The sequence below is a fragment of the Varanus komodoensis genome, unplaced genomic scaffold, assembly GCF_004798865.1.
Source record: "Varanus komodoensis strain SLA01 unplaced genomic scaffold, ASM479886v1 scaffold4, whole genome shotgun sequence".
Classification (NCBI taxonomy): domain Eukaryota; kingdom Metazoa; phylum Chordata; class Lepidosauria; order Squamata; family Varanidae; genus Varanus; species Varanus komodoensis.
The window spans coordinates 35,963,964-35,982,098 of record NW_025335941.1 but is presented as its reverse complement, the minus strand read 5'-3'; the positions used below and the strand labels follow the sequence as shown (position 1 = coordinate 35,982,098).

Here is an 18,135-nt window from a genome sequence, read left to right as displayed (position 1 = left end):
GACTGGAGGGCCATGGCCTTCCAGTCACTTACTCTTTTCAAACGGGTAATCAATAGTGTCAAAACTGATTGCACCAAAACAGTTCAGCACTACTGGTGGGTTTCTGAGTCAATAGTCTAAAACAAATTGAAGAAGTGATGGAGGTCAAGTCCCAGGAGAACTTGTACTGTATATGCTATTCCCAATCCAGTAGTGAATATGCACAAGACACATACCTCTCTAATGGGACAAGTGTTCCAGATGGCCTTCCCCTCTTTCATATGCCCCCTACCCTTTCCCACAAATTTTTGATCTGTACTCAAAAATACTTTGAGCAGGTCCTTTGTTTTCATTTTAAAGCATGGATAGACAATTTGGTAGCCCTTGGGCTGCACCTAGCACCTGATCAAAAATTCTCTCTATCTTCCTATTCAATGTTAGTAGTTTATCCCAGTATTATTTACTGCTACCTGTGACTGACATATGCCATCAAATGCATTTAACTTTATTCTCAAACTTGAGTTAAATTTAAAGCAAATTCGATTAACTAAACTTAGCTTAGTTTGAGTTGATAAAATGCTAGAAACATGAGCTTTGATAGGACAGTGAAATCTTATGATGCTAATTTTAATCATAGAAGTTTAACTTCAAAAGGTTATGTGTGACTATGTATATCACACTACATGATATAAGATTATGAAAGGTTTACCACCAAGAAAGCCTTGACTATTTGGCAGTCTAAAAATGAAATAAATAAGTAAATACAAGAAAAGTAATACATGTGAATAACATGTGTTCTGTTTTTATGACATTCTTGTCCAAAACAGTTAAAAGAAAGTTTGATCCATGCTGTGGAACAAAACAGTTATAGGAAAGTACATGGCAATTACCCGGTACAGTCTTTGGCTCTTCCAGATGGGGAAGGATTTGGGGCTTGGAAACAGGGATTTTTGTTTTACTGGGAGCTAGAAGGAATAAAAATGAAAATGTAATTCCTGCTTGTTTAAGAAAACATTAGTTGGTACCAGACAAGCACAAATAGCACAGCCCACAGAGAATTGCTCCTTAAAATGCATTGGAAGACTTCAGTGGACACATCTATGTCCAAAATTGCATAAAAGTATCCCAAATTGACAATAAACAGTGATGGATTTTTTTAAAGCTGTCATATGACAGACCTGTAGCATTTTTGTTCCTTTTACTATGTCAGGTCCTCAAAAGCTGTGTTGCAAACTACTTTAGCAATTCCTGTGAGATTCAAAAGCGATTTGCCAAAGGCTGTTGCTTGAGAAGAACAATTTTGTAATGGGATTTTGTGCAAACTCAACTAACTTCAGTGAACCTAGTTTCACTTGGGCAGTGATTGAATGACCATGAAAAACCTTTTTGCTCACAGAGCTAGTCCTGCGGTTCTTTAGAACCTGGCCTAAATATGAATATAATAATAAATTCTAGGACCCTTACAATTAAACTTGAATGTCTATCCATGTCAATTGTGGTACATTTTTAATTAAAGGAAAGTAAATAAATAAAGTTTTATCCATTGTCCTGCCCTCTCTTTCCTTTTTAAAACAATGCCATTATTTTAGCATTATTTATGATGGCACAGGATTCCAACAAAAGAATCACAAAGTAGGACATCAAAGAACAGTCCAAAGTCAGAGATCTGTGGAGTGTCTGAATTTTCTTGGCTTACTCAGTGCTGCCTGTCCAATAGATTGTCAGCACAGTCGCCTTTGACAATGCCTTTTCCCCAGTTTTCAGGTATGCGGGCCTGTCCAAACATTAACTTCCCTCTTCTTTCATGATTGGATGTACCTGAGTGTACTTTTTCTGTCCTCTAAACCTTGAGATATTCAGGTCCATGGGAACTGAAGTGCTATTTTATGTTTTACAATATGAGTCATGAGTGCAATTCTAAGAAATACAAGATCATGTGTAGCATCCTTCCTGCATTCATCAAGGGATGCACATGCAAAAATCTGCTTCCTCCCTGGTGGTATTCAAATAATTAGCATTCAAATTCCTAAAATGGAACAAAAGCACCCCTACAAACAGTTTTGCAATCCTGTTTGTAGGTTCTCTTCTCTGGAAGGTGAGGGCAAAGTGTTCTCACCCAGCCCATCTTATTTGTGCCATGACACTTCTCTTTCTCCAAAAACAATACAAAGTCAGAGCAGTGCTTGCCCTACCCTCACTCTAAATTGGTTTCGCAATGCCGTGCCATCACAAAGCCAATTCAGAATAAAAGATCAGTACATGATCCCCAGTAGCCCATTCACTCTCACTTAAGAGAAGAATGTGGGGTGTTAACAATGAGAAGCTACCAAGACCACCATTAAACAAGAGCACACAGATGCAATGAAAGGGGGTGGGTGGCAGGGAACATTTCAAGCTTCCCATTCATGCTAAAAATATTCAATTATACTATATTCAATTAGGAATAAAAGTGATATCCCCAATTATTAGTCTCAAAGAAAAATGATAGAATACTTTAAAAGCAGGAGTAAACTATGAGTCACATACAAGACCCTCTTTCATGCATGGTACAGTATATACTAGATTTCTTTTCTAGATTCCTGAGCAGGGGAGCAGGCACGGGATCAGCGCAAGAGAATCAGACAGAAGTAAAACTTAAGCCTCTAACTGTAGTGAGACTCAGAGGTCTCTAACTCATATTTAATTGTGCCACAAATCCTTCACTGCCAGTGCTATATCACCCATTAGCCCCACTTCATCCATTTATGGCACAACGAAGACAAATTCATTGATATTTAACCACTATGATTGCTCCCCTGTAACATCATGTAAGCTCGGTTGGCCATTACCCAGTGTTGTTCTTGGCAATTCAGGGGTTTTATAAATGCTAGTAGTAGTGCTTTCCCACTGAGGTTCTTTTTCTGTTGGTGAAAAAGGGAAAAAACAGCAGTAAATCATGTAGGAATTAAATGCTTCTAAATAAAAGATTTTTAAAATGAGACAGATTTTCCACTGCCTAGGACAGCATATGAATGCATCCAACAGAAAAGGATATAAAATAATTTCTTTCTGATCCTTAATATGCTTGTATTATTAACAGTGTTTTCATTGAAAGATTTTATGAATCTTTGAGATAAAGCACAAGACTCAAAGTCACACAGTCAACAAACACAGTTTTGTATTTTCTGAGGAAAAAGAACACAGTTTCTTTTATACAGGCTAACTTCATGGATTAAAAAGAAAGTTCATTATAATTAATGGCACAAAATATAATTACCATATTTAAGTTCTGGTGTTTCGGGTCGGGCAAAAGGTTTAGGTGTAGAAGGAACAAATTTTGTTTCCAGAGGAGCTGAAAGACACAGGCTGTATTATAGATACTTTGTTTGTTTGCTTGCTTCTTACTGTCTTTTTTCTTCCTAGGAAATTAGAGTTATATGAGCTAAAGTGGAGGGGGAAAAGATTTTACCCACTTTTATAGAAGTTGTAGAATTAGTTGTTGAAAAAGTCTCATCCAACAGAAAAATCATACTTATCTATTCTTTGCCATTAACTTATTAGGTGACTCCTGTTCTTGTCTGCATAGGTAATAACATTGACCTATCTTACAAATGTGCTTTAAGAATTACTAATGTATGTGAAATGCTTTGAATCTCAGAAATGCTGTATAAACTGTTACTAGTAATAGAAAAATCTCTTATATTTTAATCAGTCATGCAATGGTTGATAGTATTCATTTCACATTGTCAGTTGGAACATTTTGCTTTTATAAGAATATTGTTTTTCTAACCCAGAAAGATTTGTTCAAAGAAAATTTTCAGAATTCAGTTATAGAATTTTAAATCCTAATATGCAGTCATAGGTACTATGCTTTTTTTTTTGCAAGCAGTTTTCTTAAACCAGGCTTGTACATTCCTTCTAGGCACTGATAACCCAGGTTGCAAAATTCACCCTGGCTGCTTGAAAATTCAGGCATCCTGTAGCTCTGTACTAATTTATGGAGAAGGACTACTCTGTTATTTTTCTCCTGGAAATGGATGTGTGAATGTAATTGTCCTATTCTAATTATTGTTTGCACACTTTTTCCTTTTTAAAATGGTCCATATTTCATTAACCTTTTGTATGTTTTCAAATGTTTTTGTTTAAAATTGTTTTGTACTTTTGTTGCATTTTGTTTTCTGCTTATCTGGATTTGTGGTGGTCTGTGGCTATAACCAATACAGATTGACTAACATTGCAATTCAGTGGGCAGTTTAACTTAACAAAAACATTTCCAAAATTGAAGAATTAATATTGTAGCTGTAGCCTGAACAACAATTTGAAATCACACCCTTGGTTAAATACATGTTAAAAAAAGGTAAAGGTAAAGGTTTCCCCATGACATTAAAGTTCAGTCATGTCTGACTCTAGTGGGAGGTGCTCATCTCTGTTTCCTAGCCTAGGGAGCCAGCATTTGTCCACAGAGAGTTTCCGTGGTCATGTGGCCAGCATGACTAAACACCAAGGTGCACAGAATGCTGTTACCTTCCCACTGAAGTGGTACCTTTTTATCTACTTGCATTTGCACGCTTTCGAACTGCAAGGTTGACAGGAACAGGGGCAGAGTATGGGAGCTCACCAAGTCTGCAGATTCAAAATGTCCACCTTTCGATCAACCAGTGGTTTAACCCACTGCACCACCTCTAAATATATCCGAGTGGTTATTAAACAGCATGGCAAGCTTTACTCTTTCTTTCTGCACCTTTCTGTACTACCCTAGTGCTCTGCAGTATTTCTGAACCCTTTGGGGCATTTTGAGGTTATAAGTGTGGTTTTGGGAATTTCACTAATGCAATGACTCCACTGAATCCAATCAACTATTTCTATTATTTGCAGAATAAAATACATTCCCAGGGATCAGTTAGATTGGAATTTTATTGGCACTTCGGAAAGCTAAATAATTTTTGCAGGAGATGATTGTTACCTGGGGTAGATTTTAATTGTTCAGTAATCCTGGAAATTTTAGGTGTATCCTGCTTCAAAGGTGGTAGACTGGGGACTAGAAAAATAAAAGAATTTGAACACTGAACAACAACAATAAAGATAACTGCAAGTTACCATTCTGAGAAATGAAACATTTCCTACCTGTTGATAAAATTTAAACATCTAACATAAAGATTGAATTGTGAAAAAAACACACAAGATAGAAGGTCCATAGTCACTAATTACTCTGGAGATAGAAGCTCTTTGCATAATGTCTCATATATGAAGTGGACATTGGCATCCCTTCCTTCTGACAAAAAATATAAGAAGGAACGAAAGACATATCCACATACTATCCTTTGCATGGTTGCATAGATCCAATAATATAGAATGGGCTGGTGGTCCTTTTGTAACAAATCTATATTGTATAAAAGATAAATTCTTCATTACTGAGCTCCTGAAAGCAGAAACAGCTAGAAATGAATTGACTCAGTTAAGGTTATACAAGCCTATTCTCCTCATCATAATCAATTTAAATGAAACAAAGTGATTCACATGTTTGTGCTTTAGACAAGTGATCTGCATTTTAGTACCAAATGTTTGTTTTGCTGCTTTTGATAAAAATATAATGAAAAGTTTTACATGTGAAAGAAGTACTCCCACTGATTACAGAAAGCTGTTATTTCATGGCTGATTGCAGAAGAATTTTCTCAGTGCTGTCTGTATTCATAAATTATTTAATTACCAGGTTTCAAATGCCTTCCTTCTGGGGTGGCAGAAGGTTCCCATTTAAAAGGAATAAATGGAGTTTCGGATGGAGCTGAAAAGAGCAACAAATTAAGTTTAAAATCCTTCAGAATTCATTCAAGACATTATAATTAAATACACAGCACATGCAAAAAGCTTGCAATTATGAAGAAAAGGTTCAAAATGGAATGGACCAGCCAGCGAATGAAAGTGATGCACTGATCTTAAACAGATCTCAGTATTCCAAAGACAAATGACAATTTTCTATACAGACAGCTGTAGATAAATGTTGGTGAACAGGGAAGGATAACACAAAGATGATCCATGCAACTTTCTTAACTGAAATTAAAAATATGAATATAAATATTTAGAGACTTTGGAGAAAGCAGAAGTTTGATGAAGGTCAGTACTGAAAGGATGGTAATTATATCCTGGAAGAAATGAATTCACATGGAATGAAAATGTTTCTGTTGAAACATAAAATATAGCATGATCATTCACAGCGAAAAACATTACCCAGAGTTGCCCTTGGCTGGTCAAGAGCTTTAGATGTTTTAGGTGTGAGAGCTTCCAGGGGTTCATTGGTTACTGCTAGAAAAAATGTTGACAAGTATAAGAAACAAACAAAGCTATCCTAAAAGAAAAAAAAAAAAGTGTTTCCTTCACTTTGGTTTTTGTTTTAGTTTACCAGTTTAGTAGGTGTTATAGAAGCTATTTAAATAACATATTATTAAGGATTCCCTTCCTGCTACCATACGTGAACATGTATGTGATCATTTATTTATCTTTTCCCTTCCCCTGTACCATTAGTTTTGAATTAAACCCTGCTATCTGAATAATCATTGCCACATGTACAATGTATATAGAATTTTAGAATTTAGAGACAACTCTGCAAAAATTGTATCATTCAAATGAAATAGTAAAGAGATTAAGATTGTTAGCAGAAAGAGATTTTACTGCACATCCTCCTAATACTGAGAACAAATTGGTCACTTAGAGTTCTATTGGTTTCAACATGTTTAGTGTTATGACTATCACCACCACATCATTAGCCTACATGGAATTTTAGGCAAAAAAAGAGACTAGACTCTATACCAAAGAATTTACACTCTGAAAGAGAGAAAGAGAGAGAGAGGGAATGAGAGAGAGAGGGAGGGAGAGATAGGGAGGGAGAGGTACAGGAGAGGACAACAGAAATGAATGTCTTTTCTGGATGTTAGGTAAATACAGTTCTTAAGATGTTGCTAAACAGGAAATTGGGATTAAGGTGATAAAACAAAGGCCAGGTAGAAAAAGTAGCATTTGAGAAGGTGTTTAAAGGAAAGGAGAGAGGTAGAAAATATACATGATCATGACATCAATGGCATGTTCATTGGCACCATTGGAGCTTAAAGATGCTTAGCATTGACTGGATCATGCCCATAATCCTTGGCTAAAATAAAGTGGCAAATCCAAGTCATTAATACAGTTATAGAGAATCAAACAAAGGCTTTACTCTCATCTCATCTGATCTCATCTCAACCTTCTCTACTGTCTTAAAACATTAGGTTGCATCACCTTTAGACAATTTCAAATGAACAACAAAATAATTCTAAACACCCCCTTTTAAAGCTGTATTCAACATCTCATGTAGAATATTAAGAAGCACACAACACTCCATGCCATGAGCTATTCTTTCTTTATATAGCATAGGACAGAGCTATTTGGATGAAGCAGACTATCATTTTCTTATTTATTACATTTCTATATTGCCCAATCACTGAAGTTTTCTGAGCAGTTCACAGGGCTAGAATTTCTATCTATATGTTTTGATTATCTGTTTCAGACACAATCCAGTCCCCAGAAGGTTCTGTCAGCACATATTCTATTGAAGTTAAAGAGACAAGTACAGCTCTCAGAGTCTTAACTAAACCATCTTAGTGAATTCAATGTGAAATTACTCTGGGGTATACAGAGAATAGGCTGCACATATAAGATGACAGCAGTATACCTGGTTTGGAGTCTGACAGATCAATCTCATCAGAAGCTGTGGCACGTGAAAAAGCAGGCTGTGGTTTGCTGTAAACTAAAAATAATGAATTGATAGAAAGTGCAATTATGATTATTTCTTTTAAAACTATTTTTATTTTCTGAAGGAAGTAGTATAAACTGTATCAATAACTAAGACTGATAAAGTTTTGATTAGGTTAGTTTTTAACTTGCAAATTGTTTGACTGGTCCAATGCATTTGCAAATTACAACTTTTCAGTGAATATATCTTTGGGGATTTTAAACTAGGAGACTAGAGTAGCATTTATTTAATGAAAGAAAAACTACTATAGTCACTTCTCACTGCTTTTTCTTCAAACTGGGTCTCATAGGACATTTCTAATTCTTCAGAAACTCATTCAAGCCCAATAAGCCTCTATTGTTAAAATGAAAAATAAAAATAAAAATACATACTGAGTGGAATCCAACTAGTGTCTCTTGGTCAACAAAAGGTTTCCATCAGCAGAACAGGGAAGAGTCATTTTTAAGCAATACCCTGTTCTCTCTGTATCCTCCTTTGCTCCTGGTCTGCTCCAACAGGGAATCACTGAAACACCTTCCTGTTTTGCTGATGGAAGCCTTCTGGCAATGGAGGAAAATGTCTTAGATTCCATTCACTGATATTAATTTCAGGTGGGTAAATTGCCTTGACTTCCCAGCATATACTTACAGAACATTTCCTTTATGTTGAAACTACTCTACCAAAAATAGCAACAAGAGAAATAAGAGGCCAGCAGGCAGAAGTGGACACTGGACAGGAGTAAGAAGCCGTTCTGTACAAAACCAGTTGTGCAGTTCTTTGAATTTCAGCCAAATGTTTTTCTAATTTTCTGCACACATTCTCTTCTACTGCCAACCAGACTCCCCTTTTGCCAGGTCAAGTTATGCAAGCTAGGACATGGAGAGGAACAGTTAAATGTGGTATTGCCTGTGCACACAGACTTCCCATCCTCTGGATTGCCCTGGTGTACAACTTGCATCTGTGCTGAGAGGAAGAGCTGGTTAAAATTTGGACACTGCTTCAGTATGAGTAAGAATTGTATATTCTTGTGAATTGTAAGAAACCATGCCATTTACAAGATTGATGGAACTAGAAAAACCAAATATAATTCCAATGTATTTCCATTCCCCACACCCCCAAATGCATTGTGTACACATGTTTGAGTACTCTCATTAAGATAATGCCACCTCTGTAATTTTATAGAAATTGGTTCAGTGAGGTGCTCATTGATAGAATAACATCCAGAAATGTGAAAGGCACTGGTTAACTATTTTCCTATCAACTCCTTGAATTCTTTTGTCCCATTATAACTCTGAAGAAATAATTCAGTATTTATGAAAAGGAAATGTACCACATTTACTACTTCAAATATTGCTGGCCAGATTTCAGTAGCATAGTCCAATTCTTAATTATTATTTTTTAATTAAGCCACCTGTATAGACCCACATAATTTCTTGTTGAAAACTTATTCCTACTTTTCATTTTATACAGTTGTTTATGCAGTTCGTTGGCTGGCCTTATTGCAATCAACACCTAAGGCGGAACACAAACAAGTCACATATGTAAAGCCTTAGATGTAAAACCATCCAAAAACATCAGAGTACAACAAAAAGGTCTTTGTATCTCAAAGCTAAGAAGTAGTTCATTTCAAGGACAAGGTAGAGAATTAATGAAATAAATGAATAATGCTTGAAGAGGAAATATATTGTATGAATAGGTTTCATTTGCTTGAAATGAACAAGGAAAAAGGATCTATCCTTGTCAATTATCTAAAAAAGAAGCTGTAAGTGAAACAGTTGACAGTCACTAGTTCCATAACAGATAAGTTTTATAATTATCTAGCATTTAGGGCCAGTCACTGCTACATTACTGCACACTGGCTACTGATAAACCCAGGCATGCAAGCCGATTAATGTGTGTTAATTAGATCATAATACAGAATATAAAGAGACTCTCCCATGAAGACTCTCATACTGAATGTAATAAAACAGTCTGGCCAGCTGTACTGGGATACTGGGGGGACTGTTGTATTGATCCCTAGGGCAGAGTTAAGTCTGAGTGAGTTAGAATATGGAGATCCAGATCCTTCAGGAAAAAGGATGCCCTGGTAAGAGATGTTATTAGAGGCAAGACACATGTGGAGATAGGCCTTTCCTAAGAAGAGAATAAAATCAAACAAGTATATAAAGTTCAAGATTTGGTTTCTATCAATGTAACATTGTTCTTGTTATTACAAAGTATTAACTTACTGCTAAATGTGTATTTACTTTTACAGAATCTATTGAAACAACAGATGAATGTAAGAAGAAGCTGTGAAGTATTACATTCAGACAGAGAGAAAAGCCTATTGGAAAGCTATAGAAAATAGCACTCTAATTGTGATTCAAATATATTTGATGGCTTCCATTTTCCTTGTTCTGATTCCTTCTATATTCTTCCTCTAATTTCCATTCTAGTTTGTTTGCTTTTGTTTAATTTTGGTTTTTGAAAATGGGATGCATGTTCCAATAGGACACAACAACAGTGTCCAGCTTATTAGATTTATAGTTCTTAAAGTGCTGGATGTTATTACCGTTATTGATTGAATTTATATCCCACCTATTCTCTGGAGAGTTCAGGGCAACATATACTGCATTCACAGGCAACCTCCTACACAGCCACTCTTCAAAGCCATGTTTGTTTAACTTCAGCAAGAAAAATGTCTAAATGAACAATGAATGTCAGCAATGAGGTACTATTAATTTTAAATAGCAGTCTGTTTAAAACTCTGGAGAACTTTGCGGTTCCTCAGAAACTTATCAGAGGGTTAGCAGAAAGAACATTAGTAGCTGACAAGCATATCTAATCATGTCCTGCAAATTGGATTTGCTAAATAGAGATAGTGAGACCCAAGATACTTAACCAGTTCCCTGCATCAACACTGCAGGTCACACCCAGAGTCCTTGTAACACAAAATAGTTCCATGACAGTTGCTCAGGGTTCCCTCAAGGTTTTATGAAGGCAGAATAATTGAAAATGACTACTTTATTTCAAACTACAAATGTTGTCTAACCATACAAAAGAATGTTCTAACTCTCCACTTCTACTATACCATTTACTGCAGAGTAGTAGTAAACTACAGCATATACAATTGAATTAAAGGGTAATGAAGTCATTGGAAATAGGATTCTGCAATTTTCAAATTGACTCTGTGGTCATCCTCAGGCTTGAATCTGTATTTCATGCAATGACAAGAGAAAATATAGGCCAAGTGTTCTGAGACCTTGAGATGGATTTTTGGCATTTTACTATCAAGTTCCCTAACCATTACTCAGAGTTATATTGTTGACTGAGGTACCACAGAAACTGTGTCTTCCAGATTCTTGATCACACTTAACTTGCCTTCCCATGCTTCGGTTCCAGTTGTTACTCCAGACAGTACAATGCTTCCAGAATGCTTGGCCCATCTTTAATGACCACAGGTACCTATGAGTATTTACCTCTTTTATTAACACATCAAGTTGAAGGCTTTGATTCATATTGTCCTCTGCATTTTATCCTGTCTATTGTTTTGTCTTAGAATCTAACCAGATCCATCTTCTGGTTTAGTGGCAGCATTCACATTATTTCTTACCATACTTCTACATCTAAGCAAGCTACAAGTACTCATGTTTTTTAAAAGTTTTGATTTGTCCTGTGACATAGCAGGAGTTGTCCTGCTTTCATCTTATCAGTCACTGGGAGTCACCAAGTTCAGGACAGCTGTACAAAAATGAACACACTTTTTAAAAGCAAGAGGAGAGATTTTGAAGAATCAAGTGAAACTAGATGAAATATTCAAGGGTCATTTTTTTAAAGAAACTATATTGTTCACCAAGTGCAGACAGTGCAGATATAGAAAATCAGAAAATTATGCACAGCATTAGAATCACACAGTATGTGTGCAGTCTGTAACCTGGAACAGAAAAATTAATATGAAAATATCATAATGGGTTCCATACAAAAGCAAAGGAAGCTTAAGAAAACATTTTGAGAAGATATTGTGAGATAGAAGAATGTAGACCTAATGTTGAAGTTATAAAAATGGAACAAGGCACCACAAAAATATAATCTGCTTTACTTACTTCTGGATCAAGCAGTTTCAGGTATTTAAATATTTACTGAAAAAATATTAATTTGAGAGTATTCAGAACATGTGCCTTGGTTCCCTATTACTGTCTCTTTAAGGAGAATTCTGTGTAGCTATATACACATATCATCTTGTATGGCTGAATATTCTCACAGAAAAAAGGAACCCCTCCCCCCCCCCCTTCCCCTATGCTGTTGGATCATGCCTACTAAACTTTGAAAATAGTCTCTGGGCAAAGTTTAGACCCATTAATTTCACTCCTGGGAGTAGCCTACAACTTATTCGCATGACTAGTATTAGAATAGGGGATAGGTAACTGAATGCCTTCCAGTGTTGTTTTGGACTACAACTACCATGATCCCTAACCACTGGCCATGTCAGCTAGGACTTACAAGAATTGTGGTCCAAAACATCTGGAGAGCACTAGATTGCCCATCCCTGGACAGATACCTGGGTCTAATCATTAAATCAGAGTGAGATCAACATATCACACTCTGCATAGCTAGAAATCCTTCTGAAATAACGTTCATCGTTAGAATGACCTGGATGGGAATAAATCCTACACAGTAAGTAAAACAGGGAACTAATTCTTACTTCCATGCAATTTTAGGTTTACTTTTTAATTTAGAAGAAAGGGGGATGAAAACATTATCACTTAGAAGATAAGCTAAAAATGTAAGAAAAAGTGAACCACTTTCATTTTTCATGTAGTGTAAGGAAAATGTACTCTTTCTACAAAGCATATTCATTTATACTAACTGAAGTGAAGGATTTGTTTGTAGTCTTGTAAAAATGATTCACTGCCAGCAGAAAGAACACAAGCAATTTTTAGAAAGAAAAAAATGTATGATTCAGAGTTCTTGGATGAAGGAACTGCATTCATACTATTTACATAGATTCAGAGGTATCAGCATCTATGAAAAATATAATAAATAATAAAATAAAACAACAAAGGCATCTTTTTAGAAACTTAAAGTTCACCATAAACTGGCCACCCAGAATGTTTATAAATAAAAATAAATGTCTCCCTCTGGGATAGCAGAAATGCTTAAAAATATTTCAGAGGAAATCTGGGGTAAAATCCCTGAAACCTCCCAAGAGAATTCAGTGAAAATAGTAACAGAAATGGCAGGTAAATAGTAGCATCTGATGGGCCTGACTCTAGATATCATAGAGTATTTGTGGAAATTTGAAAAGACTGAAGATAAAATAATGCAGATTCCTGTTATTAAGTTAAAAATACTTTTAGAATAAATGTTTCTATTTATATACAAAATATACATTCAAAATAAGATGCTATTTTGATGCTGAGTGATAAAATCTATCACTCAGGAATGGGTGACGCCAAGCAAGAGATGCCTGACAGTCCTATACTTGGCAGTGACAGCCACCTCTCTGGGGAAGAACATCCTGGGCACCCCTGCTGTGGTTGTTGTAGAGCACGGCATGCCAGGAAGGGTTTGCAGATGTTTTTCCCTGATATCACAGCCTTCATGAAATCCGCCCATTCTCAAGTTGCTCCCCCAGCGGAAATTGTATGAATTACAATGGTCCTCCCATTGCAAATAGGAAATAGTTGTGTGCTTGTGTGTGTGTGTGTGGGGGGGGGGTCATAGCATGGGAGAAAAGGGTTCATTCCCTTCCTGTGATCCATGGTCCCAATCATGGATCTACCCTGACTGATATTTACAGTAAAAGAAAATCAAGACATGTGCAGTTTGGTTACATTTTCCTAAACTAAGTCTCTATCTTCTCCAGCCTGCCCTTTAGCCTTACTCCTTTTTCTTTTAAGAAAAAAAAATCAGCTACTAATACTGCAATGGGATCTTTTTGACAGCAGTAACAGCCTCTTGATAGTTTCTTTGCAAGCCCAGAATGGAAGGCAACAGGTGTCCCAAATAGGAGACTCTCAAAGCTCCTTATTGCCCACAGGCCAGCCAGCAAGCTGAGAGAACGCTTGGCTTAATCTTGGTTGGTCTGCAGCTCCACCATGCATACGACTAGCAAGTGGACTACCATGTACAAACCAGCAGCATCAGGCGCCCAGTGGAGCCAAGAATGGCCCATCTAGTGGTACACCACTGCTGACTTTGACCTGATCACTCAGCCTGAAGACCTTGGTACATGGTACAAGTTGGGCTTTTACACACTGCCCTGAAATCCAGCCTTAGTCTACTGAAATCATGCTCTCTCTTCCTGACACATTGCCTATAATGTGAAGACTATGTCAAAACTGGCACCATCCCTCCACCACTCCTCAAGGAAACAGTGACCCAGTTCCCATGATTCTGGCATGAACCCTGTCATGCATGCTTGCTGTGTGTGGATGGAATTGCCCTAATTATAATAGCTGACAGGCTTGTCATGCCATCCAAATCTTGAACAACCCTCCAATACCCCATGGGATGTCATGCAAACTGGCTCAGCTGAATGAGTATAGAGGATAGCTGCTTCATATTCTGTGTCGATATAATGCTTCTCTGCATGCATATATATTTGTGGGATGTAGGCTAGTTGTTCAGAGCATGAAACTATTTTGTTGTAAAACTGCATTGATCAAATGCAACTTTGGGTGTGGGGAATAATTACCTGGCTTTGTCTGTGTGGTTTTTGGAGCAGGCGTTTGGGGTACTGAGGGAACTGGTTGCATTTCACTCGAAGCTATAGTAAAAGAAATGACCATGTTTTATAGAGGTAATTAGTATAGAGCTCATCTTGAAAGAAAAGTATAATTATCAAGTTCATTGGTACAATGGATCTTCTGGGATATAATTTTGCAAATAATGTAAATATATTTGAATGAAATCGGCTGAACCATAAATTACTTAATCATATGAAGAACTAGAACAAAAGCAAACACCACCATGATGTCACAATGTAGCTTTTATGTTATCATGCTCATGCTCTAAGAATGCAAACCCTTTCCAAGAAAATTTAATGTAAAACTGAAATGAAAAGAACACTTTAAAAAACACCATTACCCAATATTTCCGTGGGTATTTGGAGTGGAGGAGTTGTTTTAGTTTTAGGAAATTCTGGAAAATGGCGTGGAGCTAAAAGTTGAAAGATAGAAAAGAAGAAATGTCCAACATATTAATATACAATATCCTGAAAAATAAATATTTACAACCTTTACTTTTAGATGGAAAGTAAGGACGTAGCCATTATATTCTAGAAGATTTTTGTGAGTACAGATGATGAGGTGTTTGCTATCAGATAAATCCTTTCATATTGAGAACTTTAAAATCTGCTGCATTAATACTGTGCTTTGGGGTTTGCATGCTTTTCAATGACTTAATGGTGTCCCTAATTGTCATTTCTTCTTCATAAAAAGTAGCACTGAATTCCTGTATCTTCTTGAGTCATCTGTATTTCCTGCACTTATTCCTGTTCATCCATGGAATTTAGGCATGGAATGCTTTCTGCTTTTAGCATGCTATAAGATGCCAGATGTTCATTAGGTGTCTAGTGTTGGGTGTGAGCAGCTGAATTTTACCACCCTTCCTATGTCAAGTGTACAACTGTGAAAGCTATAGCACAACTTTAGCTGGCTTTGCAGAATTCACAGTAAGATGCAAAATAGTGCTGGTCCTACATGAATAACATTCCAGCTTGACTGGACCTGTGACATAATTATCTTTGTACAAGCACCAAGGGAAAAAGAAGTTCCTTGCTCACTACTTAGTAAGCAATGGCTCCTCTTATTCCCTTTCAATAGCACAGATTAGGAAACTCCTTCATGATGCTGGGAGCTGGAAGATGAAAAAGAACCTGTCAATAGCTTTTAATGGAAATAATGTTTGTTTTGTTTAATGCAATTCAAAAAGCACTTGATTAAGATGATTTATTTCAATGAAATTAAGTGTGCATTAAGTGTCTGTTGGACTGTGGCCACCTTGTCTCAGTTCCTATGAGGAAACCCTTCTATCTTTTCTTATAATCAGAGTGATACTTAAGATGGTAAGTAAAAACGCCCATAAAAGGAAGATATGGTGAACAGTGCTTCATACTTGCTTAGTGACACTATGCATTATTAGGATAACAAAATAATGGTTCAAGGAAATCAAGAGGTTTTATTTTGAGTGCTCATCATGTCAGATTTGCAGCTTTCTATAATGTGCAAAGCCCAATGCCCAGGCCCTTTAACCTTAGGAAATGTTTTTTTTTGAAATGATAAACCACAATGTGGCTAAAAGTAAGGTGTGATTCCTCACTTTTAATTCAATGACAAGAAGTTCTTGTTCATTTACTAATTTTATTTCCTAGAAATACCATGTTTAAACCAGTCAGTAAGAGAGATATTTTATGTATAGTGCAAATGTTGCAGTAGTCAGGTTTTGTGGAAGAGGTCATAATTAACCATTATAAACTACTAGCATGGCAGTGACCTCTTGCTAATCTTACATGGCAGTGACACCACCAGGAATACAAGAATGTGAATGTTCAGGTTTGGTTTGGTTTTTTCTAGAGCATGCATGCATTGACACAAACAGTGTTAGGCTTAATTTCGCCGTGGAAACACCATAAAGTATTTACCCAGTGTGGAAAGTGGCAATTCAACCATGGGTGTTATGCTAGGTTTCGAAGACTCAAGGTCACTTTCAGTGTGAACTAAAAAAGAGAGAGAATTAATATCCTTTCTTTAGGCAGTCAATACACTGTGGCCATATGCAAAGAGTGCTTCAGCATTTACGATGACAACAAAGTCACAAAGATAATATTTTGCTTTCTAGTCTTACTACTCCAATAGCTATGATATATTTTGATGAAGAAACTGTAGTCAACAATACAAAAATGCATTATGCATTACATAACTGTCCCAGCAACTATGCAAATTTTCAAAAACCTCATAATTAAATGCTAACTTGAAATAATTCCCACTGAACACAACAGTGTAGGCTCAGGACTGAATTGTTAGCAATTATATTCCAGCAGTACTTTATAATCACTTCACAAATGCATGAAGCACAAACTTATACAGCAGTAATTGCTAGATTTCAAACGTACGCAGGAGTTGTTAGGACTGGAAGTTTCCAGTTCACTTTCAGAGTAGTAAAATAAAGTTATAATCCTTTCTTTATCAGAACTATAACCTCAGATTCTGTCAGTATAACAGCTATATTTCTATCAACATGACTCTAAAGTATTGCTATTTATTGAATAAATGTATTAACAAAGCGATTTATCTAAATGATGCATGATGCAAAAGAAAGCAGTAGTACAAAACAGAACAGTCAGTTATTGGTCAGTGTAAAAAAGTGTGGGGGGGGGGAGTTATGGTGAACTCCAGTACTTTACCTCTCCCTAAGGCACTTGGTTTGTCCACAAGGAACCATAAAGTTGACCTATATTTATTTTATTAGAAATAGATTATACATCAGGAACTAAACATTCTGAAGAATCCCAGCAGCATCATTCCAGCGGTACCTAAATAAATGCAGTTATGTTATTTGCTGTCCAGGATAACTTCAAATTAAGACACAGGAAGGTATCTCTTTACCTGGAGAGCTTTCTGATTCTTCTGAGACACTAGGAGCTGTAGGTTGACTTCTTTCCCAGTCTAGTACAGTCATAGCTGCAAAGTTTTTTGAAAAAGTTAATATAATGTTAACATAAAACACATTAGCATAACTTGGTAGAGAACAACTTAGTATTAAATTTAGCATAATGTTAAGTCAGTGACATTAAGCTACTTTGAACAGAAAAAATGGTTTCAGGATATAAAGCATTTACTAGATATAGTAACCCTTTAATGGCAAAAGCTAAAAATGTCATGCATAATTCCTATAAAATACAGTACCTTGTGCTAAAGTAATTTATCCTTGAACATACACAGTGGTGTAGTTAACACTGGCGTTAGGGTTAGTTTCCCTACTCCCATGGCAGGATCCCGATGTGGATTGTGGGGGCCACATTGGAAACCTCTGAAATAAGCTTGTATTCAAAGGTAAAACAATCGATGAATGTGTCATTTGGTCCTCAATGAACTCAGTCAGTTGTTCCTTGGGCTATATTTGAATAGTATTCATTTAAACTGAAAAAATATTTGGATGACTGTAGCCAAACCATTTCTAATTCTCCTCTCAAGAAGAGGGTTTGCCACCCATGGGAGCTAGAAGCACGACATTCTGTACATCCCATCTGTATGTCCCATAGCCATTCTGGATTTAGGAGCATTCCCAAGTAGCAGATACAATTCTAATTAACACAATTATGTGAAAAATCAGCCAGTGTTTTCTTATGCTACTGGTAGCCAGTGTTAAAGTTTTAATTTGGCAGCATTACTCTCTAGTCCATAGAAAAAAAATTCTTGAGCACAGGCTGCTTCAAC

At 36.4% G+C, this 18,135-nt stretch overlaps 1 protein-coding gene across 16 annotated transcripts in view; it reads right to left on the bottom strand.

Annotated features, from left to right (window-relative positions):
- Positions 1-18,135, bottom strand: part of LOC123029256 (ABI family member 3 binding protein) — a 133,760-nt gene that overhangs the window by 56,681 nt on the left and 58,944 nt on the right. For 12 of the 16 annotated variants that reach the window (XM_044441958.1, XM_044441964.1, XM_044441968.1 and 9 more), the window contains 11 exons: positions 17,305-17,379; positions 16,341-16,415; positions 14,786-14,857; positions 14,394-14,465; positions 7,658-7,732; positions 6,184-6,258; positions 5,666-5,740; positions 4,922-4,996; positions 3,236-3,310; positions 2,808-2,879; positions 870-944 (listed from right to left, as the gene is read on the bottom strand). In XM_044441958.1, the coding sequence (XP_044297893.1) occupies positions 870-944; positions 2,808-2,879; positions 3,236-3,310; positions 4,922-4,996; positions 5,666-5,740; positions 6,184-6,258; positions 7,658-7,732; positions 14,394-14,465; positions 14,786-14,857; positions 16,341-16,415; positions 17,305-17,379 (816 nt within the window). The remainder of the gene's footprint in view (positions 1-869; positions 945-2,807; positions 2,880-3,235; positions 3,311-4,921; positions 4,997-5,665; positions 5,741-6,183; positions 6,259-7,657; positions 7,733-14,393; positions 14,466-14,785; positions 14,858-16,340; positions 16,416-17,304; positions 17,380-18,135) is intronic. The other 4 variants (XM_044441961.1, XM_044441971.1, XM_044441970.1 and 1 more) reach the window with 4 other exon arrangements.